The 27,069-nt window shown below is 34.9% G+C and overlaps 1 protein-coding gene across 1 annotated transcript in view; it reads left to right on the top strand.

Moving 5' to 3' along the window:
* Positions 1-27,069, top strand: part of LOC137386820 (hemicentin-1-like) — a 63,843-nt gene that overhangs the window by 3,831 nt on the left and 32,943 nt on the right. Inside the window, exons 2-16 of the mRNA XM_068072974.1 lie at positions 6,338-6,539; positions 11,017-11,218; positions 12,427-12,601; positions 13,079-13,083; positions 13,423-13,602; positions 14,064-14,187; positions 16,823-17,113; positions 18,297-18,432; positions 20,652-20,791; positions 21,347-21,491; positions 21,641-21,774; positions 22,353-22,522; positions 23,712-23,835; positions 24,567-24,848; positions 26,429-26,713. Of these exons, the coding sequence (XP_067929075.1) occupies positions 6,338-6,539; positions 11,017-11,218; positions 12,427-12,601; positions 13,079-13,083; positions 13,423-13,602; positions 14,064-14,187; positions 16,823-17,113; positions 18,297-18,432; positions 20,652-20,791; positions 21,347-21,491; positions 21,641-21,774; positions 22,353-22,522; positions 23,712-23,835; positions 24,567-24,848; positions 26,429-26,713 (2,595 nt within the window). The remainder of the gene's footprint in view (positions 1-6,337; positions 6,540-11,016; positions 11,219-12,426; positions 12,602-13,078; positions 13,084-13,422; positions 13,603-14,063; positions 14,188-16,822; positions 17,114-18,296; positions 18,433-20,651; positions 20,792-21,346; positions 21,492-21,640; positions 21,775-22,352; positions 22,523-23,711; positions 23,836-24,566; positions 24,849-26,428; positions 26,714-27,069) is intronic.

Raw genomic sequence — 27,069 nt, 5'->3', positions numbered from 1 at the left:
TCACACAGAGAGTTTCTAAGACCACAGACTATTGTTTACGAGTTAACTTATCTGTATGAAAACTGAACACTTGTTTTGAATCGCTTTTAAACTTCGTTACAAAAGGTAAAAAAGTGTTCTTCAACTCCTTTCATTGTCGAAAACAGCTATTATTAAATGTTTTACATTCCGATGGTGTTGAGGATTTTTCTGCACTAAAGTTTATGACCGGGTTTTGGAGATTAGAGACGGTTGTATTTAGATATCTTACATAATGATTAAGCGACTAGGAATGCTGTCTGACCTGGTATGCTGCCGATAACTGCTGTTTTAGATCAGTCTTTTGACGAATGAGATAAGAAGTCCTTTGTTAGTAAACACCGTATTCTCCAGATATCCTATACCTGGCCTGATGCTGATATATCAATAGACCGCTTATACTCGTCTGTAGGCCTAGCCATTCTACGCACCCATCTCTATGTTAAATAATTATTATAAACACTATGGATTGTTAGAACAAAAATAGATCAGACACACACACCTGGGAACATTCCGGAATATCTGATGACCCGTAAAATGTCTAAATGCGTATTAAGCTTTAAGAGCTCCTCGATTTACAACTATTGACATTTAGCAGAGTCACCGTAGCCCAATTACTGAAATCATGCCACAAGTATTGCTTACTAACTTTTTTCTCTAACCCCACACAATCAGTGCAGTTTTGAGCTTGAGAACTTTGACCTTTGACCTTTATACTAACTGCGAATTCATGAAACTAAAACTAAGATTGGTTGAAAATAATTTTACCACAAAAAATGTTATTTTAAAAAAACAAACACTGCAGAGGTCATTTTAAGCTTTGGAAGTTTAAACTGTTATCCAATTTTTATCTAAAATCATGCGTTGAAATTGTTTGCGGAAGCACTAATTTTAGTCAAATAAACATGTAAAATTGTGGTATTAATTATTAGCATCCCTGAGAGTTGTGAAAAGTTTTAACAATTACTTTTGAATTATTTAGTGCTGATGTAATGAACACCCCAAAATTATATGTCAAAAGGAAGCTCATGATGCAGAGAGTTTGTTTTTGCAAGTTTCAAATCATCTCCAAGTAAATTTATAGATTGATATATTTTGATCTGATGAGTTATTAATAATACTATTTTAAACAAGCCATATTCAGAGCTTGTTAAGCAAAAAGAACTTTCGAGGACTGCTAACAAAATGATTGAGAAAAATAAAAACAACCACAACTACCAGCCTCGCTGTTATTATAAATTTATAACCTAAAATGAATAAATCTGTTAAAAACTTTTTATATGTACGTAAAAATTAGGCTACTAAGTCTGTGAACTAAATAAGACTTTGATAGGGTATAAAACTCCAAGTTAAAAAGCTTGGTTATATACTTTGTTGAAAAAACTTAAAACTCAAGCAAAAGATATCTTTAGATAACGAAACTGTAGATAACTTGATGTAAACGGTTGAATGCTTTACTATTCACAGCTCAGCAAGAACTTGTCCTTTCATGTCAAGGCAAAGGCAACATACTATTTTACTTGCAAGTTTTGTTAGGGCATGCTGTTTGACAGGAGAAGGTAGACGTGCCAGTGCTACATAGTGCAATAGTTTTAAAATGTTATGAGCTCGATTACACAAAGTTTTTCTTGATTAGTCTTTTCTTACAACCAACTATGACGCCATTCAAATTTTTATGAGTTACTTATTGCACCTACGCTCCGTTTGGTGCTGCCTAATTAACCGAGAATACATGTTGGCATGGTGTCTGCTGTGTGCACTGGCTGCAGACAGAAAGCAACAATCACTTGATATCCTCACAACAGTTGTGAAGGAAACAGTTGCCTGAATGCTGTTGTTAGAAAGCACTTGTCATTAAGTGTCATCCTTTTTTTCTCTAGACGCATGGAAATCACTCAAAGGTGATATATATACATTATGTCAAGGATACAGCTGATGCTAGCCAACAAAAATTTCAAAAATTTAATTTAGGTCAACAACACTCAACTCATAAAGAGATTTTACATGCTTGAGGAGATCGAGACACGTGTGATGAGTTAGACAGCGAGCTACACCCAATTGTCAGAGTTTTTAAACAGTTTTTCTGTTATAGAAGTTATCTATCTCAGAGAAAATAGCATTTCACTTTCTTACACTATGTAAAAAGGCTAAAACTACATTTGTGTTAATTATATAATGTGCTAGTAATGCGTAAGACGAAATCAAAGATGTCTGTGTTTCTGCTTTGTAAATAGTCTACCACTTTTATAGCTGTTAGAGGGAACATGAGTTATCAGAATTCATGTAAATTACTTTGCTCTTTAATTTTCCATAGACTAAATTATGGTGGTGATGGGTAGCTGGTGTCATCACATTTGATGCTTCATTGCTCGCTCCTTTATATTCAAAAGGACTAATCCCATGTCTTCCGAATCTCTCACAGTTTTCTTGATAGTTCTTGCTTCAACAATTATGTAGTAGATGTCAGGATTAGCTTTCACAGAGAGTGGCCATAGCCTAATGGACTAGAACATATTCTCTGTGAACAGCTGGTCGGGTTGATTTTTCAAACAAGGCCGTGGTGACAGAAATGACAACCGGCCTTAAGTTTATCTCTTCAAGCTGGGCGTACCGCTAACCAAGATTACGAAAACATTGTTTGTGCAACACTGAAGTTAGAAAGATCCACACAGCCTGTACTTACAGCAAGCAAAGCACAAGCTTTCGCAACGATGTTATAACTGTCTAGCTAGTCAGTAATCCATACATATGAATGCTGCTGAGCTGACTGCAACTGAGTGATGATGTCTTGATCACCCATAATTGTCTTCAAACCGAAATCATAAAAGACTTTGGTTTGATTCAGTCGGCCTGATCTCAAATGTTAACTTATATTGTAGCTTTTAGGCTTGCAAGCGGCTTGATGCTAGAACAATGTTGCTGGGCACTAAATCCAATTAAACACAAACCTCGCAATCCTTAAAGATAATCATACACAAATTTGTTGTAGATTTTATTAGAAAGTATCAGTATTTTTTTATCATTTAAAATTTGTTTTGATGTAAGAAGTGATCTGATTGCTTGTTTCTAGATAAAAATCAATAATACTTGATTGCGATTAAAGCCCTTTGAAGAAAAATATGTGCAAAATGATGTCACTAGTCACTATCATTGCTATAGTTGATAACGGCTATTGCGTTTAAGTTGCAGGATTCCGTGTCTCTATTCCGTCTCTTTGCAACTATAGATGTCATAATTACACTGTTGATTGATCTGAGTGTTTGAGCCGCGATAAAGTTTGCTCGATTTTAATCATGAAACATCCTGACAGTAAGACCACCTCCGACATAAATAAGAATCACAAATGGCAGAAAAGTACTGATACTTTCTGATGAAATTTACAAAAGATTGTGCAAGTCTGTCCGTATATGGTTTTTAAATATAGGTTTAAGGTTGGAAACTGCAGATGGAAATTGAAGTATTTTGTAAACTGTCAAGTCTGCCAAATCAGTAATAAAAAAGTAATATTTGAGGTCTAATCATAGTCTCACCGTTCCTCTGTTGTTTTTCTTCAAACAATGTTTTAAAAACTTTATTTGCTGCTCTACACTGCTACTAATTCCTTGGTATCAATTCACTTATTTTCAAAGTACCAAATATTACTATCTGCTCACATAGTCTCTCTGAGGTCGATAAATTTATTATCGATCAAATCTATAATGATGTCAGAGCGAAAAAGATGCATCAATAACTAGATGATTTGGTAAAACTTCTATCTTTTTGTTGCTATTGTTAGCCGAGGAGATCCAAAGGCATTTCTTAAATCAATAACATGATTTAGCTGTTGTACTACGTTTTGCAGCGACTGGATTATACCATACGACCTCGACCTAACCAATGTTTTTCTATACTATTGTGCAACTATTATGTACAGAGTTGATACTTGTTGAGAGCGGTTGGACGCTACTCACAAGAGTTAAACCAGGGATTAACCCGAAGCAGCATCTGTGCAAACACGCTGCTAGCAGCCCAAGTGTTAGAACCTCAAGGTCATGAGCTGCTTTTCAAGTGGCCTCGGCTTTGTCTCACGTAACTCTGGTAAAATATGTATAGGTCATAATATAAAGACAAGACGATACTTTTGCTCTTATTGAAACATCTTATACAACTATATGATAAATAATTAGTCGTTTCCAAAAACTGCTTCTCCACCTAACTGTTGAAAAAGAAACAACAAGTTGACATGTAATGATGTTTAATAAAACTCATTTAGTAGTGTAACAAGTAAATTATTTTTGCATGAAAACTTCTATGAAACTTGGGACGCAAATATGAATGAACTATGACCTACTATGACCAACTTTGACCTATTATGACCTATAATGAACAATTATGACTTACTATGACCTAATATGACCTACTATGACTTACTATGAGCTAATATGACCTAATATGACCTAATATGACCTATTGCGACCTACTATGACTTACTGTGACCTACTATGGCCTACAACGACTTATTATGACCTACTATAACCTAATATGACCTACTGTGACTTACTATGACCTAATATGACCAAGTATGACCTACTGTGACCTACCATAATTTACTATGATCTACCATGACCTACAATGACCTACTATGACCTACTATGATTTACTATGACTTACTATGACCTGCAACTAGTAATAAAACATGCAAATATTAGCATTTAGATTCTGCTAGACTTTATTGGTTGTTTTTTTAGCAAAGTTATGTTTTGTATACACTAACACCTCCATTGAGTCAAATCGTTTATTGTATGATTCAAAATTATCCAAAGCTAAGGCAAAACCCTTAATAATGTTGTAGTATATAGCGCGTAAAGAATAGTTCATTATTGTGTAAAAGCAATAAATATAACATACATAAGGAATTAGTTTAAAAACCTCAGGCTCAGATTATTCTACTCATGCTATAGAAGTCAACTATTTTGGTTTAATGCCAGTCCTTGACTAGCTTGCAGGTTAGTTATATCAAACTAGATTAGATTGCTTATATAGACAAATATATTGCTATCATTCCTAGACAGTAAGATATGCTAGCTATCTGTTTGCTAAAGATCTAAATTGTTCAGACTCTATATTATCTGCATTGTTTTCACTTTTAAATATTTCTGTGGAAAACCGTTCTAAAAATTCAGCCTATTCAGGCTTCTACTTTAGCACTTAGAATTGGCTAATCTTAGTATCCAAGGCTATCAAAAGTTTTAACAAATTCTCTTACGTTGTTGAGACGTAGAGACAGGTACCTTGGTGATGAGACTTGTTACAAGGTGTCACAAGACTCTCATTATGTACGAACAGTCAACTCCATTTTTGCTTTTACTCATTGGCAAAAGTTAGATTATGCCTCCTTATCATGGAGAGGCTGAAAGATCATCTTACAATCTTACATGTAAATACAATGGCAGAGAAAGGCAAGCTTTCTTCACGTTTCAATCCATCATTAAAGATACAATATCAAGGCTAACCGATGCGTGTAATTACTCCATTGTCTTTGCTCCTGTCAAGCTATACCTGATACCAGTGTTGTCATATCAGCTACTTGTTTTATATCTAACGGAATACCCAGAGTACAACAGCTGTTTGTTGGCACGCACAAGTATGTAGAAGGAATCAGGTGGCACATAGCTCTAGCATTTTAAAACCAAAGGGTGCAGCCCTGAGGAAAGTAACTGATACCCCGGTCTCATACAAGGAGGTCTCATACAATGAGATTATTTCATCTGTAGAGCCCTGTGAGTGTCTAGTTGTAAGAGAAACAACTTCCAAAATGTTTACCATTTAATGAACAGTTTTTGGGATTTATGACCGTTTTTGTAACAAAACCAATGATGTTGGTATAAGATACTTGACCCAGTGTACCAAACCTGTGTCAGTCAATGTGGTTTCACTTTTTGATACACCTTTTAAATATTCTTTTATTTGTTTGTAAATTTGTATTTTAACAACTAATTATTAGCTTCAGTAGTTACGATAGAATTTATACTACTTTTTGAGGCTATAATTTATGTTTAGTATGCATGTGCAAGCTTTACATGTGGCTATAAGTTTCTTTTTATTTTCGGGAAGAATATATTCTAAACGGTTGATATTACACAAAAGATGTGCTAAAGCACATTGGCCATTTTACTTTGAAGTTTATAAAATTTAGTTGTAATATTAAAAAAACTGTGGCATTACTGAAACTCCAAATTAAAAGAAGCCCGTTATAAAGCTAATCTTCCGCTATGTTATATGATATGTCGTATTATTTTATTTATTGCCCTTTTATTATATTGTTATTCTAATATTACAGAACCATGTACAAGCTCCAAACAACAAGATATAATCATTGTTCTTGATTCATCGACTTCGATCGCAAGAGCTGACTTTCAGAAGCAGCTCGGTTTTGTCAACTCGCTTATCGACAATATTGATATTGGACCAGATGCCAACCAAGTCGGCATCATCAGCTTCTCCAACTCACACAAGTTGAACTTTCACCTCAATGCTAATAGGTAAAAACTTACTATCTGGTGCAAAAAACATGTTTGCAGAACCCTCTGTAGTTCATTATTCAATCGTAATACTTTTGCGGTCTCCAAATAGCAGTAGAAAATTTTCACGATTCTCCGTTTGCAAATGTTTTTATACAGTCTCTTACTGTACATTTTTATACATGTTTATTGAGAAGCTTTGTAAAAAAGACGGTGCAATGGTAAGTTATTGAGTCTATCCACCCCTGCTGACCTGATGAAGCCCAAATATTGAGGTCGGGACTCAAGTCTTCCTGTAAAATGTAAAATGTCTGTACAACTGTTCAGCCATGAAGCTATTGTTAAATACTAAGGAGGGGCAAGCGTTGCCGACTACAATACACTGTAGATTGTGATCTAGATAATATTGCAGTTGGCCCTATGTGAGAGTAACGCATGTCAGTGGGAATATTATATTACAATAGCCTCATTTTTGAGCAGCCTATCCTGCGCGGCTAATTGTTTCTTCGCATTATAATTTGCGCATGTGCCATTTATTTCTCAATATATCTTCAGTTTTATGGTTTAACTAACCATTGTCTGTAATGCACAGGAGATTGTTCAGGGGACGTGACGTGGGATCCAAGATGTAAGACGGTTATTTATCACCCTAGTCTATTAGGGCATTCTTTTCCCCTTTTCCCAGTGTGTAGTGTTTGCCTGTGTTCTCTACATTTCCTGGCATTATAGAATACAATGGTTTTATTGTTGGTGTGCTAGATCAAGGGCTGGTTATATAATGATAAACCATAATGCTTTACTCATTAGATTTACTCTCTCCTGACAGATTTTTATAGATGCCCTATTAGCATCTCCTGTTCATAAAGTGTTGGTTAAGTTGTATAACATGAAAAAAAATTACAATTTTTTGTAAAGATTTATTTTATGAACAAACCCAAATTTTGTATTGTTTATGGAAGTGATTAAAGATATCTACAGTAAATTTAATTAACAACTTTGCTGACAATAATTTTCTGACAACAATTTGCTGACAATAATTTGCTGACAATAGTTTGCTGACAATAGATGTGAAAGATATCATCTTACTTACATATATTGAAGTCTAGCAATTACAGTACATAATTTAGCCTTTTCCAAATACATAGGTATTAGTTAATCACAAAAATTTCAGCGTCAAGTGCTGTCCCAATAAGTGGATAATTCAAACATTTGTAGAAAACAATATAAAAACAAAAAAACCACAGCTTTGCAATGCAGTACAGCAGACGAAAAATTAGCAATTTGCATTGTTTGCAGTTTTACTGCTGTTCCATCTGATCTCGTTTGAATGTAGATTTTGCCTGCTTACTCCTTGACTAGATGGTTTGGGTTGGTTTCCACTTGCATAGTTCTCTATTTCTCGCTCACAATTTTGTTTTTATTTAATTAGAAATACTAATTTCTCTGCTAACCCTCTCAGGTTTGAAAGGTTTTAATAGACAGTGTTAAGTAGAGAAGTGTTGATGACGATATTGTATTCACTAATAATTTTCCAGCAAGCTCAAATATGGAATTTTTCATTTTTTCTCATTCTTTTGGCTTATCAATTTGTTAGTTATTATCGGATAGCTCCATTTTCTAGTTGATATATAAAAACTATTCTTTCAATCAAATTATATAAAGCCCCAGTGTACTTAGGCCTTCATATTTATTTAAAAACGAAGCACGAAGTTTATAATTATATAATATTTTTCTGACTGCTTGATAAGTCTGGCCATCTGTCTGTCTGTCTGTCTGTCTAAGTCTGGCCACTAGGAAACCACTCAAGCTGCTTCCACTTATTGTCGTTGTTGTGTATTTCTCAACCCCTTCTTTACATTCCTTTCTACGCTTGATAGTTTTGAGGAAACTCTAGCCTCAGGCCAAAAGCATTTGTTTGTTTGAGGCCCTCAGAAGTCTTTTTCAAGCACTAGTGATTAGCAAACAGATGGTACCTGATATATAGCGTTATGAGATGAATAGCATAAATTATCATTAAAATTCATCTGCCAGGAGAAAAGATTTTTTGTAATAAAAAGTATAAAGTTCGAGAGGTCAAGGAGAAAAAATTAGATGGGAAACATTTACCGGAGCCTGTTGCTAAGCAGCATTTAAACTTGTTAATTATTAAATAGCAATTAACAAGTTTAAATGTTAACTCGTTAATTGCTAAATTTTAAATCAAAGGTTAACTCATTTAACTTTAACGTTAAATAATTGTTTTCTTTGTGATCTATTATTTTGTAAGTCAAATATAAACTACACTTGCTAAAACTTTATATCCTTAATAATGTTTTATTTTCATGCCATTTTTGTGTCTAATGGGTTTGTTGAACTTTAATTAAGATCAACCTGATGTTGGTCGAGACAACGAATCCTATTTTAAAATAATTGTAAGTGGTTTGTTATCAACACTACTTATCCAAGTACAAACTTCCAAAATATTTCATTCTATTACGTACTGGCGTCTGTCATTACAAAACGTATTAGAGTACAGCTGTGGTTATTTCAGAAGTAAGCTATTATAAAAACTAGGCATTTAAAATCTCCATCTTTCCGTGACTTTAGATATGTGAAACGTTTTGCTTTCTTTAGGTTTGTCTACAATGCTGTAAAACATTTTACCTATTTTACCAAATCAAGGCTCACAGTCTGTAACATTTTATGTTTTTTATGTTCAAGTTTTTTAAATCTATAACTGAAGTAAATTCGCCCAAGCTTGAACTTTAAAAAACTCCAATTTTGAATATTTTATCTGTAGGTTTACTATTTGGGATGATGTATTTATAAGATTGTCAGTTGTAACATGAAGTTGTTTCATTCAACAAATTATTTAAATCAATCCATTTGTAAATTTTATTGTAATTTTTAAAGAAAGGTTATTTTTCTGTGTACAATCTTAACCGTTTGCTCTTTGTCAATTTTGTCAAATGACAATTTTTTATGTTTGTGTTTCCATTGATTGTATTTTGTTGTTTTACGTGTTATATTCAGTAGACTAGGCTAGATTATGCTAACATGTGTTGTTGTCCTTAGTTCCTATATTATTTGTTGCCTTTTATTCGTTGTAGTGCACAGGGTGGGAAAACGTAAGATTGCAGCTCTGGCTATGTGCAAATTATATTCTTCAAATCAACTTTAATAGAAATTAAATTCTGATCCGTGTGACAATGATTATAATTTTTTTGCCTTCTTGTGATTTATTTTAATCACCTATGCATGCAAATGATCTTTAATGCAGCTTTGATTTTTAGGGCTATTTGCTGCGCTCATGTCTTGCAAAGGGACAGTTAGGCCAACGCCCCTCTCTTTATTCATCTGATTTCTAGCTGTCCTTAATCTTAGGTTCTTTACGTGTTTTTTAACTAACGATAAATAGGCTGTCTATCTTTGATATATTGTGCATGATTTGTAATACAAACTGTACACTATCTATACTAACAATAATAACTGGTAACACTCAGTTAGTATAGGAAATTAGGTTACCGACTAACGGAGGAATGTATATACTGGTTAACAGCATGCAGCTTCATAACTTGTAGCCTTGTCAAAGAAAAACAGAGCATGGCTCGAGGTTTAGACTCTTGTGGGCTTCTTGCAACTTAAAAACAAGTAAACAACAGTAAAAAAATAGTTGAACACAAATTTGACTTTTCTTAATCTGTACATTTTTGTTTTCAGGGCGATAACTGAAGCGTAAGGAATTTGTAATTCTATATTACTTCCTAATATACCTTTAAATAACATGCCACCTTTCTTCTGATCAGCTGTTTCTATAGCCAGCAATAGGCATATCAATTGAGTGCTGTCGAATTCCTAAATGGTGTTTATGTGATGAAATGCCGACCCCTTTGCTGCCCCTTTACGCTAGTTGCATGCTTGCAACCACTACAGCAAAAATTACAAAAATGCTTTGTGGATGTTTATTTTATATGAGCTAAAAAGTTGCGTATGCGTTTGAAAACATTGCTTGCACTGTTTCAATTTTGCGATTCATACAAATTTGTTTTTGAGTATTGATGGTGTTTAACAAACTCGACTATAAATACTTTTTTTTTCAATTTAGTACTTTCAGGTTGGTGCCTTGCTTTCTGCCTGTTGTAACACCACACATGAAACGCTAACTAACCAACCCTAACAATTTACTGTTTGTTAGTTCTGTCTTGTTTGTTAATCTTTTGCTGTCTTCTTCAACAAAGAATGCATGTGAACAGCCTGTAGGTTTAACTAGTAGAACTAGAAAGCATTTGATTTCCTGGTTAACAGTTTTAAAAAAGAGTTAGTAACTCCGATTTGATTCGCAATTTTTACTAGCATGAAAATTACCTCTTACCTTTTTTTATCCAGATTAACTAACTTCTACTCGTAGTTCTCCAACCCTGTTGATTACTAATGTTACTAAAATAGTTTATTATAGCCTCTGTTTTAGAAGTAAACATAGCTTTCAAGGTGTTACTCACAATAAATACAATACTTGCAGGGAAAAAACTGAGCTCCAATCAAGAGTCTCAGCAATAAAACAGATTGGAGGAAATACGTTTACCCACAAGCCTCTTGAGTATCTCAGAACCTACATGTTTGCTTCACAAAGAGGAGATCGACCCGACAAAGATAACGTTTGTGTGGTTATTACTGATGGACAGTCATCGGATCCTGAAAGAACTGCAAAGGCTGCGGCAGCTGTAAGAATTATGTGCATCACAAAAGTGTGTGCTCTGGCATTCGCAACAAATGCGTAGTTACAACAAAGAGCAAGAACTCAAGCTATAATATTGTACAGGCTGTAAGGCAGATGCTTTTCTCCTTGATTCCAATAATTACAAACAAAAATCTGGTCCTCTTTTTATCAGGCTGTATTCTCACCTTTGATCCCTATTCACTAATAAGCGAGTGAAATATTACCGACGTATGTAATGTGACATAATCAAATAGGGACATCTGTGATACATGAGTAATTAATTAACAGGCTCACGCCTTATTCAATACCTTGGCCTTGAGGGGACGAGGACCCCAAAGAAATCCTCTATCATCTGGCTCGAAAAGGAATGCAAACAATTAGACGCCACTTGATACATTGCTCTGCCTGACGGTGTTTGCCTCCGTCATCAAATCTGATAAAATAGTTTTAGCGTTGTTATCGACACATTTAAAGGATTAACTATTATCTGTGCTGATAGAAGGATGGTCCCAAAGGGCCAACTGCCCCTTCGAGTCTAATGGTCAAGTGATGACAGGCTTTTGTTTGGCTGTCTGCTTGTCTACTTAGACACAAATAGGCAATGCGAGGCCAAGTTTCAGGTAAAATTGAATGTAAAAAAAGTGTAACAAAATTCAGAAAGTTTCAAAATAACTGCTTAAATCTTAGTACAACTGGTTAGAAATTTATTCATTGTTTTCTAGCTTGAGGGTTTGATATAAGCAAATTAGGTTTTTATAAATTTGAGCTGAGTTGAGAAAGCTACATGATTGAAATCTTGTATAATGCGTTTTGTATAACTAATAGCTTTTATTTTTTATTTTAGTGCCATTAGATGTGTTTCGGATCACTATTATAGTTTATACTGATAACAAAATTAATTTCAAGCTAGTAGGTACTTCTCTCCATACCACAAAAAGCAAAATATGGTAACTCAGAGAGTTATTTTCTCTTTATTTTTCATTCACAGTTCAACTTCAAGAAGTAAACATATTATCATTCAATTGTTATAGTCAACATATATTTGCATAATCAGTGTAAATATTCAAGCTACTTGTTACACCTCCTACATATAAACCTGTGGTTATTCAAGTGTGCCAATGCCAGTACTCACTTGTAAAACAGTGTTTTCACTGAAGATGAAAGAACCGCTATATTAAATCCCTTGCAAATGCTAGACTCTGATATTTGCAGCTGAGAGATGATGGGGTTCGAATGTTTGCCCTTGGAGTAGGACCCAAAGTTGACAAGGAAGAATTGCTGAATATCGCAGGCAACAGGAGCAGAGTCTTTCAAGCAATAAGCTATGATGAATTAAAAGACATTTCTTTGAGGTTCTCCGAGACTGTATTAGGAGTGTGTCCAACAGGTAAAAGAGTATAATACTTGCACAATTATTTTATATTTTCGCTAGTTTCGTGTGTCGTTCAAAAGCATAAAAGTTTGCCCAAGGCTTTTTCTCTTCACAGCATTTAAATAATTTATGAAAGGCTATGTAAATTATTAGTAAAATAAGGAACTAAAATTCAATTGGCTTGAAAATTATATTGTTATTTATATGGTTTAATAATTATATATTATATAATCTACATCAGACTCACGATTAGATTAGGTAATGATGAGTGTCTGGTTTGGTTCATACTATTTGGTAACTCTGTAACCTATCATTTGAGCTATCAATACTGTGATCTACACACATAGGGTTCTACCAACTAAACTGGTAATATTAAAAGTACTGCACAGACTCAGCATCCTACTCTGTAGTCCAACTAGAATTTTAAACTTTCCTTTCACCTAGTAGTTTAGTCATTTTAAATCTAAAGATCATAATTGTCAATTAATGGAGAACCAGTCATTCACGCCACAAGCTGGTCTGGATGTTTTCTACCCAACCTCAAACAATGATACAATCTTTACTTTGAAACCTGTAGTTTCTCTACCTTTATGTCAATTTCTCTCTATATCAGGTACTTTCAGATGAAAAAAGTGTTCAATTATAATAATTGTAAGAAAAATCTTAAACAGTTTTTTGATTCTGAAATGCCAATCAAATATGCGGTATTCAAGATTAAGTTAGACGTGTTCTTGACAAACCGAATCAGATAAACTCCCAAATATAATCTAAGTAAACAGGAGTTGCAGTTTCCTGGTTCAAACATTAATGAGAAATTTCTCTGTTTCATTACAGAGGTACCATCAACAGTCGGACCAATCATCCCACCACCAATAATAACTGGCATGAGTGAAGAACCCGTAGAGGTCGGGCAAGAGATTTCACTAAGGTGCAGCAGTGAGACAGTAAACCCTGATGTTGAGCTCTACTGGTACAGGAATGGTGCCATGGTGTCTGGCACTACGTATGGAATAGAGGTAGATAAGTCTTCTCTATTTTCCTTAAATACTCATTGGCTAGCAGATGATAAGGAGTTAAAAATCTAATGACTTCTTGCACTCATCATACAAGCTTGCACAGCCACAAGGATCTGAGGCTAAGGTTCTTAGAAGATAGTAAAACAAATTTCGAGATTAATAAGAGAGTGGAGTAATATGGAGTCCTTGATCTACTCAGCGTATATTCTTAATAGCAGAGTATTACAAGTTTAACCTTGTGAGATAGATACTCTGTTTTATTCCTTTTGAGACCTTAATTTTTGCGTCGTAGGTAAGATTTAATCTTACACTGTTTGACTACTTAGTCAAGTATCAAAGACATAAAACAGCATAGTAAACCGAACTGATTTGAACAATCGCTGTTGAAGCAAACTGTTTCCTAAAATATTTACACTACCTTTTTCTCAGTATTTTAGGTTTTACGATTTTTTCTGTTGCAGGGAGATTTTGTCGTCAGCTATTATAGCTTTACTTCTAGACTCGGAGATGATGGTAGGAACATAGAGTGTCGATTGAGGCACCCGTCAATCTCAGAAGACATGATTGACTCTGAGCCTATTCGTGGTATGTAATCTCAGAAGCAATAAAACTATGATAAGGTTTACTATAACTGATAAGGAGAGTTTACATAAAAACATGCTTAAAAATACTTTATTGGTTTAATTAATAAGTGAATTGAGTCATATTTTTAAAAAAATCAATGTTTTTTACGTATAAGTACTATAAACTGAAACTTGCATGTTTGCATTGTGAACTTGAAAATTCATACCATGCAATTTAGGAGCTCTAATTTAATTCTGTTTTAGTTTATTCCATTTCTTGAAGCTAAAAGCAATCGTAATGTTTGTAAACAAAAAAGCTCAAAATTTTCTGTCTAAAAATACAAAAAAGTTACAAAATCAATGTTTTTTTTAAATAATTTTTCCTCACAATGCGCTATAAGTTTGGTTGCAGTAAATGATGCATTCTGATAGTTTCGATTTTTTGACACCTTCTTTTTTTGAGTTGTAAAACAACTATTTAAATAATTAAAACTAAAATAACTGCATTACTATTTCAAAACTTGAAGTTTAATAGATTTTTAACAACTAAGTTAAACTACGCAAATGATGTAACATCTAAATATTTGCATGTGCAATTTTCTCTCCCTGTCCTGTCTGCCGACATGACATTTATAAGCAAGTTATGCGCATTTTGTCGACGTATTCCCCATTTTATCCTCCTTGCACTGGTTTTGTATAGTTTTGCATGTATTTTTCCCCTTTTAATTTTTGGCAGTAAAGTTTACAGAGTACTTATACAGTTACAATCATTTTACTGAGCAATTCATATCAGTTAGTCATTTTGGCTTGCTGAATTGACTAGCTGAACTTCGGTGTTGATTGTATTAAAAACTCTCTGACACAGGTCAGTAATTTAGTCGGTGGGCTGTTGACCTTCATCTCAAATTCGAACATAAAAGATGTGACGTTGTCATTATCACGATCATTTCACTGCTTTCTCGACTAAGCAGAATTTTGTTGTTATGAAAGTTGGGTGCAAATCCGTAAGTTTTTCTTTCATGTTGTTATCCATCACCAACTTTCACTCTGTGATATCCAATAGCCCGAGACTATAATTGCTATGCTTACTACCAGCGCTAAATTATTAGCTGTAGATAGGACTTGCCATAGAGTATCAAAGGCTCGCAAACTGTTTGTAATCGACCTGCCGGAGTTCAAAGAATGTGTTTTTGTTGCTTACGTTTTCCATGAAACATTTTGTAATCGTATTCAAGATTGGCTCATGGGGGTAGGGTCTGGTTAGTTGTGAGAATATGTCATGTAGGTGTATATATACAGATACATATATATATATCTATATGTACATATTTTTTTACGCTTCTGTATTTTTGTTCCATATCAGATTGAATGGCTTATAAACTCTCAGATTGTTTAGAATGCAAGATTGAGGTCTGCATTGTGCACAGATTGCACAGTTTGAATTACGAAAACTGCCTGATCATTTATTGAAAGATTTTAAGAAAGTAATTTGCACCAGTAAGCAATGTGAGACTAAATAGCTGGTCTAAGCATTTAACATAAAAGGAAAACTAGAAGCTATTTGGAACATCCTTATGGTGAATTATAATGCCTTTGGCATTAAGTCATCAAAGCTGTGAACTGCTCATCCCCTTAATTTATCTCGTCCTCAGAGACAGCTTATTGTCCTTTTTCCCATAGTAGGTTTTACTTGTGGTCCTTATACTGTAGGTTCTACTGCGTGTCCTTATACTGTAGGTTCCACTTGTGGTCCTCATATTGTAGGTTCCGCTTGTGTTCCTTATACTGTAGGTTCCACTTGTGGTCCTTATATTGTAGGTTCCACTTGTGTTCCTTATACTGTAGGTTCCACTTGTGTTCCTATACTGTAGGTTCTACTTGTGTTCCTTATACTGTAGGTTCCACTTGTGGTCCTTATATTGTAGGTTCCACTTGTGTTCCTTATACTGTAGGTTCCACTTGTGTTCCTATACTGTAAGTTCTACTTGTGTTCCTTATACTGTAGGTTCCACTTGTGGTCCTTATATTGTAGGTTCCACTTGTGTCCCTTATACTGTAGGTTCTACTTTTGTTATTTTATTTAGTGAAATCCTTATTGTCTCGTATTTAAGCCACTCTACTTGTGGCCTCTGGTACACTGGACCTATTTGCATGGTGTCCAATTAAGTAAGCTCTACTCGAATACAGCTCATCTTAGGTTTGTTCCATCACTTAGAAGGCTCCACATGTGGTATTTAATACAGTGAACAAAATGGCCCCCAATATGTTTGCCCAACTTTTGCTTGACCTTATAGTGAGCCTAATATTTACCCATATGACAGAATCTAGTATTGATCACTCCTTTAGGTAGCTCTACCTGTGACCATTAAGACAGTGTGTCCTATTTCCCCTCCTCCAGCAATTGGTTTTGTGGTGTCTAGGGTAACTGGCCATTCTTGTGGTTTACTAACTCAAAATACATCTATCAGTAAAATAAAGCAAATTCTATATATTTGACCACATGAGCCAACATAAAGATAAGTGTACATCTTCAATGTTTGCAATTGGATTACATGACATTATCTCTATGAGCTTACCAATATTTTCACTCTCACACTATCACACTTTCCTACCGCTAAATCGTTTCACTATCTCTCGCTTCTCTAACCAATTAACAGTGATCGTGGTGCCGGGGCCGCCAGTTATTACTTATAACCCTGGAGACACAGTCTATGATGGAGACTTAGTGACTTTAGCCTGTGTCTCGAACACTGAAGATCCGCTAAAGACAGATGTGATCTGGAAGGTGCAGGGAGAACTCTTTCCTGGGGAGAAACTTGTAGGCAGCAATACCGTGACCAATAATATAGTGCTGCAAGCAGCGCTCAGTGACAATAGTGTTAGATATGCGTGTGAAGTTATTCACCCCAACATTCCTGAACCACTGATTGGCTATGCGAAAATCAATGGTAGGTGGAGTCATCTGACTATTGAACAGACAATTCCCAAATAAATTGGTTATTTTAAAAATTCTTCAACCTTATTTTTGTTCACAACTGCATGTGGTTTGCTTTTTTACATTTGTTGTAACTATAGCTTTGCTTTCTAATTGTTTTCTCATTGCTTTTATAAACCGCTTGGCTTAACAAATTTTAGGAGAGGATGTAAATATGTGTGACATATTTACATAAAAGCAGTGTGTTCGTTTGATAGTTTCATGTTTGCTTCTATCTAGAAGTCAATTTTTGCAGAAGCAAATGAAATTGAGATGTAAAAAACTGCAAATTCACATCTTTTAAAACATTTTTACTTTCAAACTTTTAAAACTTGTTATAAATCCGAATTTTTAAAATTTGAACACTAAACCCTCTGGTAAGCCCTGCTATTAAACATACTACATGTATCATTACGTTTCTATTGAGAATTTCATTAAACAAAAGCAATCTGTACATTCTAAAAACCATGAATATAGTAAGGTAGGTTGGTTACTGCTAATATTATTAAGCTAATTTCTAAACACAGCAAGAGGTCAAATTGGTAGTTATTTGGCCGTAGCCAAATAACTACCAACTTGCCGTAGCAGGCTGCGGCAAGAGTTGTAGCCCTAGTCAATAATACAGCACATCCTGAACAGTGATGACTTTGTTATTATCACTGTTACAATTGTGTAGTCATTGTTGTCAATTGTGAATAGTCAATTGTGAATAGTCAATTGTGTAGTCAACAGTTGCCATTGTGTAGCAGCTTTACTGCTACACCTGTAAAGCATGTTTATGTATGTCTGCACTTATTTTAAGGTTATGATTTATGCTTTATAACTGTAGATTGTAGTTTATCAAACAAAAGACACTGGCTGTGTCCAACCTAATTGCCTTATTCAAAAGAGAGTTTCTTACATCCATGATTCGCTATAACCTAGTCCAATCTTATGTTAGGAATAGCTTTAACACTTGATCAAAAGTACGGTATATTCATGTATTACCTAACTACAATTAAGTAATAAAATAATATTATAGCCAAGTCTGTTATACTCATCGTATTATGTACAGGATTATGCATTTAGTGCGCTATTCAATGCTTCATAATCAGCAATACGGCTATGAACATTTCAAATTAAAAATATGGTTCAGACGGCATTCCTTTGACTTTTAGTGAAAGCATTACCCGGAAGACCTGTGATCACAGCTAATCCAGAGAGCCCTGTTCAGGTGGGCAGTAGAGTCTCTCTTGTTTGCATGAGCAATGGTACAGACAGAGATACCAAAGTAGCCTGGTACAGAGACAACAGGTAAATGAAGTAGATAGACATAGGCTGTGCAAACACAAGGGTCTGTAGTTTGTTGGCATCGGTTGTTCATAGTATGATAAGGTAGCTTATAACATCGTCTATCAAAGAAGTTATTGAATGCTTAGAAGTTTGTATAGTCTTGAGGTAATCTAATACAATCATCTAGAAGCTATCTTATATAACTAGAGCATTGTTACTTTATGCATATTTCCCTTTTTGCTATTTTATTATGGATAAGTGCAGCATGAACTTTATGCATTTGATGCAAGCTTTGCGTCATAAGAAGTCAGTGTCTGATTTCCTGCCCTTTTGTGGTATGGAATCTTTGTATGCATACATGTATAGTGTCAAAAGGTAAATGCTATGATAGCATAACATAAGGCCTGAATGCAGATTTTAGAAATTCCTCTCTTCTGAGCTGTTAGCTGTCCTACTGCCAAAATATTCATTACGTATCATATGCATGTAGAATGTTCTAGATCATTATACTTGCATAAAACATGTTTGAAATACTTTTGGATGCGCAATTTTGTATCTCTAAATATGTATTTCAATGTTTCCATTTCTATAGAATTCTTTCGGATCAGTTTACACATCGTGTCAGTTTTTTGGTCTTGGTAATGCCATATACTGTACATGTAGATGCAATATTCTAGTCATAGATCACAATCTTTACTAAAATAAAAATTGTGTCCTTCTTTCCGGCCACCTGAAGTCATTTTTGAAGGATGGGAAAAAATATTGCATCAAATGAGATTCGAATTTGTAACAATACAAGGAGCAAATGTAGCTAAGTGTTCTAAAACATCTAACCTACAAACAACAGGTTGACCTGTTGACCTACAAACAACAGGTTGGGGTTCAATTATTATGAAAGACTACCCATGGTGACAGGAATGACATCCAATGTTTTATTTCTTTCTACAATTGGGCATGTCTCCAGTTATCGAGGCTTCCTTGTCACTGGACTGATGCGTGTCCAGCCAAGATCACAGAGACATTGTTTGTGTGACAATGTTCTGAAAGACATACACAGCATCTGCTTGTAGTAAGCTAAGCAGACGATCATACTTGATCTTCGAGGGTTTACTCACTCTTCGAAGGGCACACGTAGGATATGTTTAATTTCAAACAAAATTTGAATATAAACTGCCTTAATCAGTTCATATAATTTTCTAACAGATAAATTAAAGGTACAATTGCTTGAAATGACAACAACTACTTTTCGGCTAGTTTGGACCTGTAAAATAAGAGAATACTTGCTAAAATACGCAAAAAAATAGTTTCGCATCATTTGCCGTGAAGCAGGGAGTATAAACTTTACAATTCTGGTGCACTAGTAAATGCTCTAAACGTCTGTGTGATCAGCTTTTGTTGTCTATACGAGGTGTTCATTGCAACATACATTCTCTTCGAAATTAGGCCAACTATGGCAACTGCCTCAGTTGCAGCATTGTTGTGGGTCTAAAAGCTGTTTTTTATACAGCAACAGCCAGTCATAACAAAATAATAACTATATAGCTATAACTGACTTCTCACTGACAAATTACTACTAGAAAGGATGGGTGAACATAAAGGCTGTTAGTTGAACTTTTAACTAATATCAAGTATTGATTGGTCAGTTCAGGTCATATGAACCTGCTGCCAGTAATATATGTCATCTGGTACTACTTGTGCATGGGTCAGAGCAACGGCAACTAAACTACATATCAACCCCTATACAAATGGGGAGGATAAACTGGACACCCTTACAGAACCAAAAACAAAATCTATAAAAGCACTGTGCTGTACTAGAGATGCGCCGTAGCAGCATATAGAAATCAAGGATAAACAGATCTATCCATCAGCCAACCGCTGTAACAGGATGGAAATGCTAGCATGTCTGGCCCTGTTCTGGCCTGCTGGACCCATATACTTCCTGTCGAGAAAGTGACTCTGATTCAGCGAAAGCTAGAAATCACTTCAACATTCTCACGTAGCTCTATAGAGTGAATGACAATTGAGAGCCAACATCGTTAATTTTTTTTATATCAACAATGGAACAGCAAAATCTGAAATTCAATTGACACATTTACTAATTAGCGCTCATAGTGCCAATTTCTATTTGTGTGTTTGTAGCCTTTTTTGTACTTCTGTAGCTTCTACAAGTCTTTCAGTTAGTAAATGAACTGGTTTATCACTTGAGCTAAGGATGTACTGTGGTTCTCTTTTTACTCCAGGTTAGTTGACGAGAGCTACTCCATCTCTGGAAGTCATGTTAGGAATGAGATGCTAGTTACAGTGCCCAGCAGCCGTGAGTACGAGTGCAGAGTCTCACACCCTCGTATCGATGACATGGTCACCTACTACACACTTGATGGTAAGATAATGTGGTGTGGTTTTTGTGGCTCTGGGTAGAACTCCTTTTATATATACTGATGTTAGAATAGAAAATAGCATTAATGTCTGACGGAGGGTGAAACTTTAGTATAAACAACAATATTTTAACTACAAAGGGTGTACATCCTTCTGCTGTGTTGCAAGGAGAAGTGATCTTCTCCTCATGTAAGATATTTTCAAATTATGTCAAGAGAAGGCAACTCCTGCATTTGTGATTAGTTTTTTAGGTTTGTTTATACTAAATATCTTAAGCCCGCAGTCCACCTAAAATTTATACATCTTTAGACCTTTGTAGGTATCAATTGAACTGTCAGTACCTATAGTTAGTATTCAGGTGTTTTACTGCCGCTTGTATATCTCTCCAGGAAGTGAACTGCTACTTAAGTAAAGTAGATTAAAAGCTATCGTAAAACCTCTAATTGAACACCACCTCTTTTTGAACGCCCCCTCTAATTGACCGCCACTATAGAAGAAAAGTTGAAAAATAGAGCGCCATGGCGTTCAATTAGAGGTTCTATGGTATAATATTTTGCAGTGTATAAAACACCTGAAAGACCAGTGATAAAAGCTCCTAGCTACTCCTTCGCTCCTGGGAACCCCATCACTCTTGACTGCACGTCTCAAAATGCTGATGCTAGAGCTAGGCTCGTTTGGATTAAAAATGGAGATGTCATAGATGAGTGAGTGTCTATAATTATACAGTGCCTTGCCTACCTTAATATTGATTCATTTATAAAATCCACCAGTTTTTTAACTTACCACAACATGAACAAATTCTTTCTGTTTGTGAACAGCTGGTCTTTCAGTGGAGTGTAATGCTGTTACACAGGTCTTACGAACTTCAAGGCAGCGTCATTTCCAACAGTCATACATTTTCATCACTTGATGATATCACAGGGTCTCGGTGTGAGGTCAGCCATGCTTATTTGTCAGAGCCAACCTATGATATTCCTCCACCAATTAGTAAGATTTTTTATAAATGATATTACGTCTGAGTTAATATTTCCCTTACGAAGTGGTACCGATCTAGTAGCTCTGTAGAGTTAGTATTTTTACTGAGCTAGCAGTTCTACTGAGTGAGTAGTGCTACTGAGTTAGTAGTTATATTGAGTGAGTAGTTCTACTGAGTTAGTAGTGCTGCTGAGTTAGTAATTCTACTGAGTGAGTAGTTATATTGAGTTAATAGTTCTATAGAGTTATTATTTTTTTGAGGCTATAAAGCTAATAGACTTATAACTCTTTCTGTAATTACTTAATATTACAAATAAACCTTCAATAAACCTTACAAATAATATTCAATATTCAACTGTTTATCTCTGCTGTTTGTAAATGACACATGTTTATACAGCTGCGTAATACCTACTTTGACCAATAAACTGCATAATTAAATGTGAAGATTTACAAGTTATTCTTCTGCAGTATATATATATGGTAGACAACTCCAACGATGACAACCAGGCTTTTAAGGCTGTGTGATTGAAACTCTGTAGTCATTTTGCTTTTCATCGGTCTAATGAGTATATCATTTATTCAATTTACAGCAACCAAGGTTCTACCAGGCCCTCCAATAATCAACAATGGAAATTCAATTGAACCAGTAACAGTTGGCAGCAGAGTTGAGCTGACTTGCCGATCTCTTGGCACTGAGCCAGAGACTTCCGTCATTTGGTATAGAAATGGCAGACAAGTTGGAAGGGCCTATGCCCGGAAGGTGAGAAGAATTTATAACTAGCAATATACGTATGTATGTCTTCAGTATGTCAACGGCTTGGCCATTTGAGACGAGCCTAAGTAGAACAAAGAAAGAGTTCTTCTCCAAATTAACGGGTCTTTTAAATGAAGTACCAGCTGAAGACAGGTAGGGAGGTAGGGAAATCAGCTGCAACCATTCAGACTCTACAATATAGAATTTGACTTAGTTTGTGATTTGTATGCATATGATGAAGTTGTGAGGCCAGCAAAAAATATATATCCAGTGTTGTAAATAATAAAACTCAAAATTGTTTATTCCGTACATAACTTGCTTGGGCCTTGAAGGTCGAGGCGTAGAGAATGGAACAAATTTGTTTTTTCATGTACGGACTGTCATTTTTCTAAAAATCTTTTAAATGTAGCTGAAGGAAAATTCAATGAAGGCTTGAGGCTGTTTTCTCAGCTTTTACATGATCTTACAACAATTGATTACCAAGTACTGTAGTTGTTACTTTTTCAGCAGAGCCTTTTAATTAAAAATCATTTTTAGAATTAAAAAGAATGCATCTTTTTATACTAAATAGCATTTACATGTATTTTAAAAACCATATGTATGGCTGAAGTAAGGAAATGAAGAGCTTTTGGAGTTGTCTGCTTTTAATTGCTATTCCTTTTATGTTTAGGGTCAGTCAGTACATTTTAAATTTTGAGTAACTGTTTGTGATTGAATGCCAGAACTTAATAATTACTGAGGTGTCATCATTGATGTATCTCCTTTAAAAATTTAATAGTTACTGAGGTGTCATCAAAGATGTATATCCTTTAAAGATTTAATAATTACTGAGGTGTCATCATAGATGTATCTCCTCTAAAGATTTAATAGTTACTGAGGTGTCATCATAGATGTATCTCTTTTAAAGATTTAATAATTACTGAGGCGTCATCATAGATGCATTTTTGCTCAGTGGGATAGATGAGGGCTTTTTTTAACAAACTTTATTTGTCACATATCAACATATTAAATCGAAGTATTCTCATATTGTTTATGTAAAATTATCAAATAGCATACAATAACATGCCAACAAATTAATGTTGCTATCTCTTGTTTTTGAGTTTTTTGTGAAATACTACTTTCACATTTTGCAATGGCGTAATTAAATTCAAATTTTTAAGTATGAAGTCATTTGACTGAATATAATATGATGCAGGGAGACTACATAGAGAACACATACTACGTTCGGGCTTCTGAGGGTATCTCTGAGTATGAATGTCGTGTCTCCCATCCTCTGCTGGAAGAATCTTTGGTCGATGAAATCGGGATTCCAACCATGAGTATGTTTGTCTTACATTTTCCTTCTACTAGATGTGCAGTTCAAGTACCGCTACTATTCTATTTGTTCATCAAACTTATGAAACTTATAGTTCAATTTTTGGAGTCATGTTGATCATATTTAAAACTTATTTTAAATTAATTATTTTGTTTAAATGCTGATTAAATGGCTCAAATGTGTCCTAAATTCAACCCGTAAGTTTACTAAACGAATCTAGTAACATTTCTCTGGCAAAGTATTTAATGACAAGCAGCTTCAAATCTTCTTTGTTGTGAATTGAACACCGGCAGTAGGCATCGTAGACTGCTTGTGATTAAAATAGGCAACAAATGATCTGTCATCTAATGACTATTAATACACAGCTCATAAGGTTGTGGGGGCACAAATCCAAACCTCTTACTAGCTGTTTCAGAGGTAAGTTTTAGGTGCTATTGCATTTTTTTGAACTGCCATGGCTTTTTGTAGGAGTTTTCTTCTTAATGGGGACATATGGAAATATGATTTTATCAGTCCTCGATTCTTCTCAGAGAATTCAGCTTAGCTGTAGCAGAATGTTTGTGAAAAAACATTTTTATACGATTTTTTTGTGCAAAGATATTTTGAGTCAAAGAAAAATGATTCTGCTTCTAAAAAGCCTAAATTTGTTTGCTATTAAAACTTAATATAAAACAAGCAAAAATAAAATACAAACAACTTACTTTATCACATTTGACTGCATGCTTATTTTTCCAGCGATTCCCGAGCCTCCTACCATAACCGGCGCTCCAACAACAACAATCATATCTGGTACAAAACTCACGCTGACATGCCAGTCCCTAGGCACTTCCCCCGACACACAACTTATTTGGTACAAAGGCGGCGAGGAAGTGGACACCTCTTACTCCATCAGAGACCGCTATGTGGTAAACGAATACGAGTTCACAGTATACGAAGATCTCTCTAATTTGGAATGCAGACTCATCTTTCCTCCCTCTGGCCTTCAGATTTCTGACAGAGTCAGCATTCGGTCAGAAGGTAATTTTATTCTCTACTCCTTCCACTTTACCTCCTAGCCGGGCATCAAGAACTCAACACTTGAGGGTTTGTATTACTGAGTTCTTCCACACAATTATTTCGCTTTATTTAGCGACTTGTCTAGAATATTCCAGATTGCCTAGGTAGGAATGAGGTTTAGGAATTTGCTACTCCAAAATACACCCGCTGTCACCAATCACTCAATAGCTACTGCCTTGTCAGCTGTGAGTACTGTAGACCCTTTGTCTCTCACACCTTAGTTGCAAAATCACCGAGTCAAAGCTTCTAGCATGTTCACTACTTTCATTTCTCCTCTTACCAGTACTTTAATAGTTTCCACTTTCTTTTTTCTCTGCTGCAAGTTTCACTATTAAATTCTGTTGCATGCTTGTTGGTTGATCTATTTGCTAAAAACATTTCACCTGCTCAACAGGTGTCAGCTAAGTTGTCTGTAAAAGATTGATGCCCCAGTTAAAATAAATTAATCTGACCACGCTATAAAGAACAGTGAATAATTTAACAAATTAAATTCTTACCAAACTGTTACAGTATCTGTCTACAGATTTAGATACTAGAGAGATTTGCCAAGATTAATTTTGAGTTTCCATGAAATACCAGTTATCGATAACAATTAATCTATAAAACAGTATTTAGTTGGGCATATTTTGGTTATCAATGCACTTTGAGTTTGTTGCTAAATTTCTATGTAGGTGTGTAGTAAGTTATTTTATTAAAATCAAAATTATATTGTTGAAAACTTTAAAATCACATTAGCAATTTCAGGGTAGTTTTTCACAAAGTTAATGAAATGACAATTTTGCTAACTTGACGCATGTTAAATCTATATTGCACTTAAAAAACTTAGTTAAAAATGAGTTTGTTTGTGCTTTGGTAATACTGTAATTATCTTTGGCTAGTGATCATTTTGACAACTCAGTAAATATATCCTTACAATGCAATAGTAATGATATGTATATATACGTTTTATTACTATATATATATCGTTATTTGTACATGTATTGATATATCATATTAAATATTTAGTATATATGGTATGAAATATAATAAATGCAATAGCTTGCTAACCACTTTATCATATGAAATTGAAAATGGTGAGAAATTTTGATTTGCGTGACAACATTGAAATGTTATTCAAAGGTGCAACTAATAGTAACAAATTTTCAGTCGCTTAAAAAAATTTGGTTTCAACAGAATCACTCAAAGCTTTACTAATCACAATAAATAAAAATAATCTTAAAATAACAATGAAAAGAAGGTTAGATAACTCTAAAATGTTTTAACTTGCGACATTTTGCAGAAATCCTTGTTAAGATATTTTATCAAGAAGCATTTTTCTAAATAACTTTGTTAGATATTATCACTAGTTTGCCATAATTCAGTTATTTTAGCTTTAAAAACTTGCCAGTATACAATTGATCATTTTTTCTCAGAACCAATCTGCATTAAGCGGTTTTGGGTTGGGTTCAGTTTTACATATTAGTAGTTATCTTTCCTTGCATTAAGTCACTGCGTAGCTTTCTATTCCTGTCAAAAATTCTACCCAGTCTTAATGTTTATAGTTCTACCTGAAAGACCTGTCATAACTGGAAATCCTGAGCGACCAGTTAGTATAGGTACTCGAGTGTCAGTAGTTTGCCGTTCAAACGGGACAGCACCAGGCGTTCGTCTCACCTGGTTTAGAGATGGTCGTCAAGTTGACATTAGCTTCGGTCCTTATGGAGGCGAGATGCGCAATGAGTATTCCTATACAGTGAAGGGGAGCACGCCAGAGACACTGGAATGTAGATTAGAATATGCACCCGCTGACCTTACATACCGCACTTCTGTAGTCATTTCTAAAGAAGGTATTTGCAGCATTGTGGTGCCAAGGCTATGTCTTGCAGTAGATGTTGGCTTGCTAATGCTTATGACAGGAAAAGTAAAGTTTTGAAGCAATTTTAAACAATTGATCAAACTGCTAAAACATTTTCCTGCTCCAACCGGTTGGCAAAATGAAAAACATCAATTCAAACTTATTTGTTATTGCAACGCACAAGCATCCTGTTTGCCATAACCTTGATTAAACAAGAGTTGTCTGCCCTTGAGTCAGAAAACTCATCTGCATGCACAATGTAATCTTGCTGTAGCATGTTGCTGATCTGCTTTTGCATAGTAAATGCTTCATGGGTTGATGTCCTTAGACTTATTCTTTGCTGTATGG

Source organism: Watersipora subatra, chromosome 2 (assembly GCF_963576615.1).
Source record: "Watersipora subatra chromosome 2, tzWatSuba1.1, whole genome shotgun sequence".
Lineage (NCBI taxonomy): Eukaryota > Metazoa > Bryozoa > Gymnolaemata > Cheilostomatida > Watersiporidae > Watersipora > Watersipora subatra.
The sequence above is the reverse complement of the archived record's forward strand: the minus strand, read 5'-3'. Positions and strand labels throughout refer to the sequence as shown.